The following is an 11,090-nucleotide window of genomic DNA, read 5'->3' as shown; positions in this document are numbered from 1 at the left end:
CCTTGACTTATAATATTGGAATTTTCTGTCATGTGTGGTTTTTTTTTCTCTCGTGCCTCCTCAGGGAGGCATAATCAATAAAAAAAAAAAAGTAAAGGGAGTTGGTTTGGTTGAGCATTTGAGGGGATAGGGATAGGGAGCCTTGTGCATGAATAGATTGATGTAACGTCCTCGCTTCAAGCCTCCATTGGGTCCTTACACCCACGGAATGAATGACTCTTATACACGAGTACGCCACTCTAGTTGCTTCCTGGATTGATGACTGGCCCTACAGACCAACACGAGTGTTTCCAGCGTGCTTTGTCCTCACTCGCACGCTTCCTGGGAAAACTTCCCAAGAGGTCACCCATCCTTGAAATTGCTCCAGGCCAAGCACGCTTAACTGTGGAGTTCTTTCGTGATGGGCTACCGAAAAACAAGATGCACATTGTTGACATAGGTAGTACCAATCAATCCATTTAAGCTCTCTTCAACTGTGTAGTCCCATACCTACACGGTGTCAGAATCATCCCACTTGACCTTCCCCAGGCGGTGTGGGATTGCACAGCTTACCCGGTGTTTCCCCTTACGGATCACGGGACTACTGACTGTCACAATTGATAATATTGGATTGGATTTGAAACGAAATTGGTAATTTGATGTAGTGAATAAGTATCAAGAGAGTAACGGTGAGCTAATTTGAATGGAAGATCTTTGATCTCTCCTTTTAATGTACTCAACCCTAATTTTTTTTCTCAATGAAATTTTGTTCATTGTTAAAAAAAAAAAAGAGTAATAGTGTGTGTAATACTTTGTCAAACACCTTGCAAAATTGCACTTTAAGAAAGAAAAATACAAAAACAAGTTCCAATTTCAAACTCTTTGCTTATCATTAGCATGTTTACTTTTTTTTTTTGAAAGGAAAATAATAATTTTATTAACCAACAATCTCAGTTACAAGACAATGTAACAAATCGGTAGGAACAGACTCCATACCAAAAAGACAACCAGGAAATAATATAGAAGCTCGTGCAAAGTTGTGAGCTACCACATTAGCTGATCGTTTAACAAAGAAAATAGAAACATGCTTTAGTTCCGAGGAGAGTCGTTTACACTCATCAATGATTTGTCCAAACAAAGATAGCATTTTAATTGAACTTCGAAGTGCTTGAACCACCATGAGACAATCTGTTTCAATACTAGCTTGCTGCCAGTTTTTCTTCTTAATCCAACTCAAGGCTTCTCGGACCCCGATTGCTTCAGTGACTTCCGGAGTAGCAGCCCCTTGGAAGTGTTCAGTTCGGCCTTCGATTAGGAAACCATGATGGTCGCGAGCTACCATACCGATCCCGTGGCTGGTTCCATCCTCAAAAAGAGCAGCGTCAACATTGATCTTGATACTATTTTCACTCGGAGCGGACCATTGCTCAACCCCATCACCCGTCTGAAAACCAGACCATGATGACTCAATGAGAGTGCTTTGAGCATTTGTCCATTGATCAAGATAACCTCTAGCTAACACTACAATTCCATCAGCATTTACCACCTTTTTTTGCCAAACAAAATCATTTCGGGTACTCCAAATCGCCCAACAAAGTGTTGCAATTAGACATCTTTTACTTGAATCGGCACCAGTAAAAACCCGAATGCACCCGATCGAAAAGAGTGATATCGGGAGTGATATTTGTACCAATCCCAACTCGATCCCAAACCGGTTTTATGTGTGAGCAAGTGACCAAGGCATGTAATATAGTCTCTTCTTCCTCTCTACAAATCGGGCAGAGAGAGTTAACATTAACTCTCTTCGTTTGCAGCATACAAAGAGTAGGAAGGCAGTTCTTACCCGCACGCCATAGAGTATTCTTCACTTTAGGAGGGATTTTTAGACGCCACATAGTAGCCCAGAAAGTTGATGCAGCATCTACATCATTATCCCATCTACCATTAACTTGTTGGAGGAGCTTGTAGGCACTTTTGACTGAGTATATACCCGAAGCTTCATATGCCCATGTCAATGTATCTTTAGTAGCCGAATGTTGCAAGGGAATTTGCACTATCAATCTTCTATCTCTTTCCTCAAATAAATCTTCTAAAATTTCCATATCCCAACCTGTGTCATTCATCTTCATTAGGCTATGGACTTTAGCATCAATTAAACTAGGATGAGAGGTAGAGACATAAGGATTATCAGAATAAGGCAGCCATGGTTCGTTAAGAACATTGATTTCGGTTCCATCCCCTACACACCAACGAAGCCCTTTCCTTACAAGTTGTTGAGCTTCCCATACACTACGCCAAACAAAACTAGGATTGTTACCTAGAGAGGCATCAAGATAAGAGTTGTTGGGGTAGTAACGAGCTTTAAAAATCTTGGCCACGAGAGAGTCGGGTTGCACTAGTAGTCGCCAACCTTGCTTGCCAAGAAGAGACAAATTAAAATCACGAAGGTGACGAAAACCCATACCCCCTATTTTCTTGTGAATACACAGTCGGTCCCAAGAAAGCCAATGGATCCCTTTCCCTGACTTGTTAGAAGATTGCCACCAAAACTTTGTCATAATTTTCTCCATCTCCCGAGTAATGTCGATTGGAATTAGGAACACGCTCATAGCATAGCTTGGTAGAGACTGAGCCACAGTTTTTATTAAAATCTCTTTCCCTGCCCGAGAAAGGAATTTTGCTTCCCAACCTTCAATTCGTTTTCGAACTCGCTCCTTTAAGTAACCAAAAACATCTGTCTTGTTGCAAGATATGGTGCTAGGAAGTCCAAGATATAGACTATTCGTCCCTGCTATAGTCATGCCGAGCCTTTGGCTAATATTGTTACGAGTTGACAAGGTTGTGTTAGTGCTGAAAAAAATAGAGGACTTAGAGTAGTTAACTTTCTGACCTGAAGCCTCTTCAAATTTGCTCAACACCTCTTGTACTCTTGTAGTTTCTTCCATAGTTGCCTTACAATATAGATAACTGTCATCCGCAAATAACATATGCGATATTCGGGGGGCACCATTTGCAACTTTGCAACCATGTAGTAAACCACGTGCTTCGTATCGTCGAAGGATCGCTGAAAGGCCCTCAGCACATAGGATAAACAGATAGGGGGATAATGGATCTCCCTGTCTAATGCCTCTTGAAGGAATGATGGGGCCGATTTCGTGTTTACCATGAATCACTGTATAGCACGCTGAAGAAACACATTTCACTAGACGCCTAGTCCACCAATTTTCAAAGCCTAGCTTACGGAGCATGGCTTCAAGGAAATTCCATTCTATTCTATCGTAGCCTAGCTTACGGAGCATGTTTACTTAAAAAGTGAAGAGAATCAAATATTGATTTCTATACAAAAATTAGGGAAAATAAAAAAAAAAATTGTTTCACTATTTTTATAAGAAATACATTTCCCTTTCTCAACATCCATTATTTTTATTAATTAAAAATAAAAAGACAAATATATCTTTCAAAAATTTATAAATAAAAAATAAATAAATGTTCTAATAATGACAATTAAATCAAATTAAAATATTATTTTCAAAAAAAAAAAAATCAAATTAAAATATTTGAATTACTTGTTTTAATTATTTAAACAAAATAAAATAATTTTAATTTTCTTTTGCGACATAAAAGTATTCATTTCTAAACTTAATTGATTTGTTGTAATGAAACTTTATAATTATAATATATTTACAATGTAATTATCATTGCACCATTTATATGAATAAGCATTAAAACTCTATACTTATGTAATCACAATTGCAACATTTATATAAAAACAAAATTATCATTATACCTTTCTTTTTATACCCTTTCTTTACCAAAAGAATCCACCCATTCTCATTACCATTCAAAAAAATAAATGGAACATCATAATACCAATTCCATTATTATTCTTATAAAATTTCATTTACATCATTCCCATTACACTTAACCACATGACATAATAAGGTATAGAGTAATTTGCGGCAAAACCCCCTTAACTATCAATTTACTTGCAAAAAACCATCCAACCTCATATTTTGGTGGGAAAACCCTCCAAAGTACTATTCTGTTTACATTTTAAGATGTCGTCTGTCCAGCTCCTAATTTTGCCCACGTGGCAATGACAAGTCACTAAAAAATTATCCTATGTGGCCATATTTTACAAAATAAAAATAAAACTTTAAGAGTAATTTGCGGCAAAACTCCCCCAACTATCAATTTACTTGCAAAAAACCATCTAAAAAACTTTAAGGTTGGATGGTTTTTTGCAAGTAAATTGATAGTTGAGGGAGTTTTGCCGCAAATTACTCTTAAATTTTTTATTTTTATTTTAATTTTTATTTTGTAAAATATGGCCACGTAGGATAATTTTTTATTGACCTGTCATTGCCACGTGGGCAAAATTAAAACTTAACGAGGCTGAATAGACGACACCTTAAAAATGTAAACGAAACAGTACTTTGGAGGGTTTTCCCACCAAAATATGAGGTTGGATGGTTTTTTGCAAGTAAATTGATAGTTGAGGGAGTTTTGCCGCAAATTACTCTAAGGTATATAATTATTCATTAGAGTATTTAAGTATGTATAACAAAAACCAAAAACACCCCAACCATCCACAATATCTAAACCCATTAATCTTAGCAACCTATAAAAGAGAAGCTAATAAGCAATTAATTGCAGCAGCTTGAAACACAACACCACACACAGTCCACAGAAACACAAATGCTCTAATGGAAAATTACTATATTGACTAGAACAAACAAGTCTCAAAACACAAAAAGAATCAGAATGAACAAGTTTCTCTATACCAATTATAGTTACCAAATGATATAAACTCCTAAAAAGTTAAAAACTTCTTCTCAATCACATACCAAGTCCAATGCATAAGAAAATTTTAGATATAAAGAAGTTAAGTGGCACTTGGTTAAAGGTAATAAAATAGAAAAGAAACAATTTTTATTTCATATTAAAGAAACAATCACATACCAATATAATGACTATTCCATATTTTTTATGAATTTTAAATTTGATTCTATTTCATTCTTATACTCATTACTATTTTTTTTTTAATTCATTCCAACCAAATACTACCTACGAAATGAAAACACAACAAGAATAGAATTGAATTTAATAAACATATATAAAAAAAAATTCACCTTGCATTGGAATGAACTTTATGCCTATTTTAAAATAAAATAATTATTTCACAAATTTGTGAAAAAATTATTCTTTTAGATAACATTCCAATAATTTAAAATACAATCAAACTAAAAAAAATTGAAATTAAATTAAATTTTTTTTTGCCATTACATTTGATTAGCTTGGAATGTATGTGAAAAATCGTACCCAGACATCATGGGGAAGCAAATTATGAGATTACTCTCATTCACATGAATATGAAGATAAATTCATAAATAAAGCTCAAATTTCACTTATATAAACGCCTGAAAATTCAGTAAACTATCTATAATTACACCACAAAATCAATATCAAAAGGTTCAGTTCAGAAATATTCCTTCAATTCAAAGATATTAAGTTATTAACCATTACTACAACCAAAAACCAGCAGTGTTATTGTAACTAATCTACCCCCGAAATCAAACACATAGCTCAGAAAAACGAAATTCAAATTCACGTAAGTTCAATTTCAATTTACTCCAAAATTCAAAAAGAATCATAAACCCTAGGAGTATAGAGTATCGAAGATTTACGAGATCACTTTTGAGATGAGGAAGGCGTGCCGAGGAGACTGGCCTGCTGAAGCTCGAGATCGTTCATCTGCTGCTCACGGTCCATCTCGATGATCAAAGGTACGACGAGAATGAGGAAAGTTGTGCCGGCGATCCAGGCAGCCTTGCTAGTGCTCTTCAAAAGCTTCTTCGTTACGAATGCCGCGTCCGTCGCTGCCTGCTTTCCCCGAGCCACGATTTCTGATTGAGAAATTCTCAGGATTATGCTTTTGCTCTCGTCTTTCTTGGGGTTTCGTCTCTCAGGGAGTGAAATTCCACCTTTTCGGGATTGGGACGCCATTGATTTGGGAAAACAGAGGAATTTGGCACTGAAATCTCTTGGCTCGCTGAGACGAGGGTTTTTGAGTTTTTTTTTTTTTTTTTTGGAGAGGTGTGTTAATTGGGCTTTCTATCCTAAGCCCAGCCCAAGTTTGGAGGGGATAAGTTTAGAACTATTTTTTATTATATAACTTTACAATAATTTTAATTGAAAAATACCATTTTTTATAATTTTTTTTAAATAAGACGTTTATGGATTGAAAAAACTGAAAACATACCACTTAGACCTTATGGTCATTTTCATGTGTTGTAATTTTTCTAATGTTAGTAGGCACTGTAACTTTGCGGCACATAATGTCGCTAAGTGGACTTTTTCACCTACCAGTTGTATGGATCGATTCCGATCAATTCTGTACCGAAAAACATGTTGTGTAACGACCATGAGGTCTAGTTTTATTTAATATATTTCTACGCTTATTTTCAAAAAAAAAAAGATCTCATGGTCATTACAAACAACCATTTTAAGGGGTGTACTATAAACTTACCATACAAATTTTTAATTACTATGTGGGCATCAAGAGCACTCTTTACATCTTCTCTAAATGAAGTTATTCCTCAAAATATTAAAGAAAATAGTTAAAAAAATATATATGAATATTAAAATCATGTTCTGTTAGATGATGCATTTTAGAGTAGTAATTAGAGTAGCATTTGGAGAATGATGAAATGTTTCTTCACATGTTGAGAAGTATTATTCTTATTTTTAAATATTTAAATTATATAAAAAAATTTGATGGATGATGTAATGTAAAAATTTGAAATAATATAAAAAAATTAAAATTCTAATAATGTATTTTAAATGATACGAACACGACTCTTTTCTAACCCGTAAAAAAATCTTAAGTCGGGTTCATATCGTGACCTGAATTATCACCCCTAATTCAGCTCCATGAGTTTATTGTCATCATTTATGGTTTGGTGTAGCTCTAATAATAATAAATAATAGTAATTGAGTGGTAGGGTCACATGATGGTCACGTGGGGCATTAATAATAAAAAGGCGCCATGCTCTGAAATTGAAAATGGTTTGAATTCATTTCTATTAATCTTGGTTTTCAAGTCAAGAAAATATCAATATATGTATGGATACCCATTTCTATATTCAAAGCCATTTTTGTGAATTTTTCTGTTAAATCAGGTGACTATTACTTCTGTCAGACTCTAAATCTAACCCACACCACAATACTTCCTTTTTTTTAACCTTTATTATTCTTTCTTCACCAACAGAAAAAAGAACCATTTTTCCCATTTGAATTTCAAATAAATAAACAAGAACAAAAAAAAAAAAAACAAAACTTTAGCTTTCTCTTTGGTTTTACCAAAAAATAAATAATAATAAAGACAACACATAGAAAACTTTTATATAAGAATCTCTCTTCATTTCAAAACTTTTGTATTCATTCCTATCTGGGTTTTCTTAGTTTTTGTTAAAACAACAAAAAACAAAAGTAAGTGTTCATTGTTCTTATTGTTCTTCTTCTTTTTAAATATTTAGTTAAATTATTTAATTATGTGACTTTTTATTAATTGAAGTGTATCCAAGAGTGAAGGTGAGAGTAGAAGAGTTTAAAGAACAAGAAGAATGTCTTTCTCCACAAACTCAACAAGGTTGTTCCTTAATTATATATTTATATATATTGTTACATATATATTTATTATTATGAGTTTTTGTTTGATGGAGAAAATTATTATTTTGCAGAAAAGGAAAATCAGAGTAGTGTTTCACCATTACTGCCAATTGCCAGAATTTTGAAGGATTATGTGCTAAACTCAACCATGGATTTGAATAATTCTGCTCCTAAAGGTTTGTTTTTTTTATATGTATATATATTTGTAATATTTATACAAACTTTTTAGTTTTGTAATATGATATTTGGGTAAAAAAAACAGTTGAGCAAAAGAGAGGTGTTGTGAAGGAATCAAAGCCAAATCTTAAAGCTAGCCTTGTTTCAAGGCCTCGTGCTGTCTTATCGAGCCCCGGTAATAATTTCATTCAAGAATTCTTATGTGTTTTCGAGTTGAGATTTTGGAAAGATGAACAAATTCCTTTTTCTATTATGATTTTTTAGAACACATACAAGATTAGTTGCTAAAATTGCTCACACTAAGGCATAGTTTATTACGAGGGAGTTCGCTAAAATAACATTTTTTGGGATTATTTCATAAATACACTAAAATAACAAAAAAAAAGTACAAAAATACGGTTTAACAGAATTTTAAATATTTTTATGATTTTATTTTACAAAAAATATGATCTTTTGATTTATTTTTATGTTATACTATTGTTAATTTATTGTTTATTTTTCTATTATTTGTATACTATTTTTTATTGTTGTTTGGAAGTTATTTTCATGTTACTTTTATAAAATTTTCTTATTGTTTTCATTTAACATCGTGAAAATGTAATAAAAATATTTAAACATAAAAATTATAAAAATTTAACAGAAAATAATATTTTATGCAATTATCATTTTTTTAGTCACTTTGCATTATTTTGGTAATTTTTTATAAAATGTTTATTTTAAACATCTCTTAATATACTGTTTTAGGAAATTCTCAACACTCACCCTAGTCAATTAGGCATGGCCAAGAAATAAAATTGGTTTGGGTCGGGAGCCTGCGCAAGCTCCTAATTTATTCGATTTGCATTAGAAGTCAAATCAAATTATGTCTTTCATTCCAAGGCACAACCTGTATCCATGCGCTTCATATTCGCCTGGAGTTCGCTCTCAGAAATATAGCCATCCCTACCCCCTCACGTCAATCTCACGAGCCTCTTATCCATTTTCATTCGATCACGGCGGGGGAGCAAGTAAAAATAGAAAAACTTACATTAGGGATAATCAGGCTCGAACTGATGACTTCCACCACATCAAGGTGACACTCTACCGCTGAGTTATATCCCTTCCCTTACCCCCCATCGAGAAATAAAACTGACTAATCCTAAGGCAAAAGGTCGAGAAACTCATAGTCTCCAACAAGTATTCCAATAATTATATATCCAATTTGACATATGGACGAATACACAAGCATACATTTCATGCTTGTTTGAGTAATAGCAATGAGATACGCCCCGACCCCAGTATTAATTGAAGTGGGTCAAGTTCGACCCACCTCCAATTAACTAAGTTATTTTGCACACAAATTATAAATTAATAGAAATATAAATTGTGTCGTGATAATTTTTTATAAAAATTTATAAAATAATATCATTTTGTAAAGTGTCATTATAATATAAATGATCAATTTTCACAAATGTTTGAACACAATAACATTATTTCATCTTTGTGTTATTGCTTTATTAATTCTTTGTATTCATTATTTCAGATAATGATGGGTTGATTGGAAGTAGAAACAAGTTGGTGAATGAAAGAAGTTCAACTCCCAAAATGCATAAGAAAGTAACTACTGCAGTTGCTAGAATTAGGACAATTCCAATTGAAGAGGTAAAAAAACCAAATTGGGTTCTAAAGACTTGTTCCGATAATAAAGGGTTTAAAAATCAGAATCCGAACCAAAATCAGAACCAGAAGCAAAAACAGAAGAAGGTTCAAGAACAAGAACCTGTGTTGAGAACAAGCCAGAAAAAAAGGATTTTAAAGAGAGTTGCCAAACCAAATCAAGCTTAGTTTGATGTAATACTTGTTCAATTAATTAATTAATTACTCTTTTATTGTACTTGTTATGATCAGTTTGTATGTTGGTTTGGCTTGTTGCTGATATATAAATATATATTTTTAAAAAATTGGTGCATGTGGTGCTAATCTTTGACCAATCATAATCAATAAGTAAAATTTTAACAGTATGTTTTTTTGGGTAAGGATATTTTCAAGAATATTTTGGTTACATTTAAATATGATTTTGGGTAAATACTATTTTGGACCCTGTATTTTGCAAAAGTTATAAATTGGACCCTGTGTTTTGTTAAATGACAAAATGAACCCTCTATTTTCTAAAATAGTAAAAATAGGACCCTGAGCTTAATTTTTGACAACTTTTTTTTAATACAACCAACTTGAAGACAATGCTTAATACGAACAGATACAAAAAAATGTAAACAGTTTTGTCATAGCACTTTTAGATTGGATTATAATTAAACTTTATTTTGACAAAAAATCAATTCAGGGTCCTATTTGTACTATTTTAGAAAATACAGGGTCCATTTTGTCATTTAACAAAATACAGGGTCCAATTGGTAACTTTTGTAAAACAGAGGGTCCAAAATGGTATTTACCCTATGATTTTCGCACTCAACTAAATTTTTATTAATGATTTTTTTTTTTTTTTGTAATTAATTAATGATTAATTTATGAAGAATAAAGTTTTGTAGGGTAATAATGAAATGGAAAGAATTTGGGACCTTTTAGACTTAATTGTATTTTTCAAAACTCAAATGTATTTCCCAACTTAAATGGAAAGTTGATAAAAACTATATAAATAAAGTTCATTGAGTTTTACAAAAATTCAAAATACCCTAAAATTTAATTGATTACTATTAATAAAATTACATGATTTATTTTTTTTAAAAAAAACTAAAATAATAATAATAATAAAATGCCTTGTATGCCCGGGTGTTTGCGGTGCGGGTTTAAGCTATTTTTTCAAACCAAAACACATATGCAGTTTTTGCAATGGTACAGTGCAGTTTAGGCGGTTTACACTATCATCATTATCAAATATTAAAATAAAAATTAAAAGACTATCTTATCAAACTTTTAACGTCATAACAAATATACTAATCAAGTTGTTGTAATGAATTGTCTTTAAAAAATGATATAATATACAAATATATTACATATTATATATATATCAATAATAATATATTAGCAATAAGAAGTAAGAAAAAATAAAAAATAAAAATAATTTATATAAATGTTCCTTAAATTTATTTGTAAGTGATTGTGTAAGCAATAAATATTATAATGTAAAAATTAACATTTTTGTAATATATAATGCAATACGATTATTAAATTTAAAACTGCAAATCCTACTATTGCTAGGTTATATTTAACCTATGTTACGGGTCTAATAAGTAAGTATTTTCTCGGTTATTGGTGTCTTTTGGAGC

The 11,090-nt window shown here is 32.1% G+C and overlaps 3 protein-coding genes across 3 annotated transcripts; 1 reads left to right on the top strand and 2 right to left on the bottom strand.

The window, feature by feature from the left end:
- Positions 1 to 916: 916 nt before the first annotated feature.
- On the bottom strand, positions 917 to 3,278 carry LOC133037194 (uncharacterized). The gene is made up of 2 exons (XM_061114058.1): positions 1,632 to 3,278; positions 917 to 1,525 (listed from the first exon to the last, which is right to left on the bottom strand). Exons 1-2 carry the CDS (start codon positions 3,276 to 3,278, stop codon positions 917 to 919), a joined length of 2,256 nt encoding a protein of 751 aa, XP_060970041.1.
- Positions 3,279 to 5,366: 2,088 nt separating this feature from the next.
- LOC115715060 (mitochondrial import receptor subunit TOM9-2) lies at positions 5,367 to 6,040 on the bottom strand. The gene has a single exon (XM_030643852.2). The coding sequence runs from the start codon at positions 5,983 to 5,985 to the stop codon at positions 5,671 to 5,673; it is 315 nt and encodes a 104-aa protein (XP_030499712.1). The 5' UTR covers positions 5,986 to 6,040; the 3' UTR covers positions 5,367 to 5,670.
- Positions 6,041 to 6,758: 718 nt separating this feature from the next.
- Positions 6,759 to 10,538, top strand: LOC115712414 (uncharacterized). Its single transcript, XM_061114993.1, has 5 exons — positions 6,759 to 7,470; positions 7,556 to 7,630; positions 7,722 to 7,826; positions 7,913 to 8,002; positions 9,350 to 10,538. Coding segments are annotated over exons 1-5 (573 nt in total). The 5' UTR covers positions 6,759 to 7,469; the 3' UTR covers positions 9,652 to 10,538.
- Positions 10,539 to 11,090: the final 552 nt, after the last annotated feature.

Source organism: Cannabis sativa, chromosome 4, assembly GCF_029168945.1.
Source record: "Cannabis sativa cultivar Pink pepper isolate KNU-18-1 chromosome 4, ASM2916894v1, whole genome shotgun sequence".
NCBI lineage: Eukaryota > Viridiplantae > Streptophyta > Magnoliopsida > Rosales > Cannabaceae > Cannabis > Cannabis sativa.
This window is presented reverse-complemented; position numbering and strand designations above follow the sequence as displayed.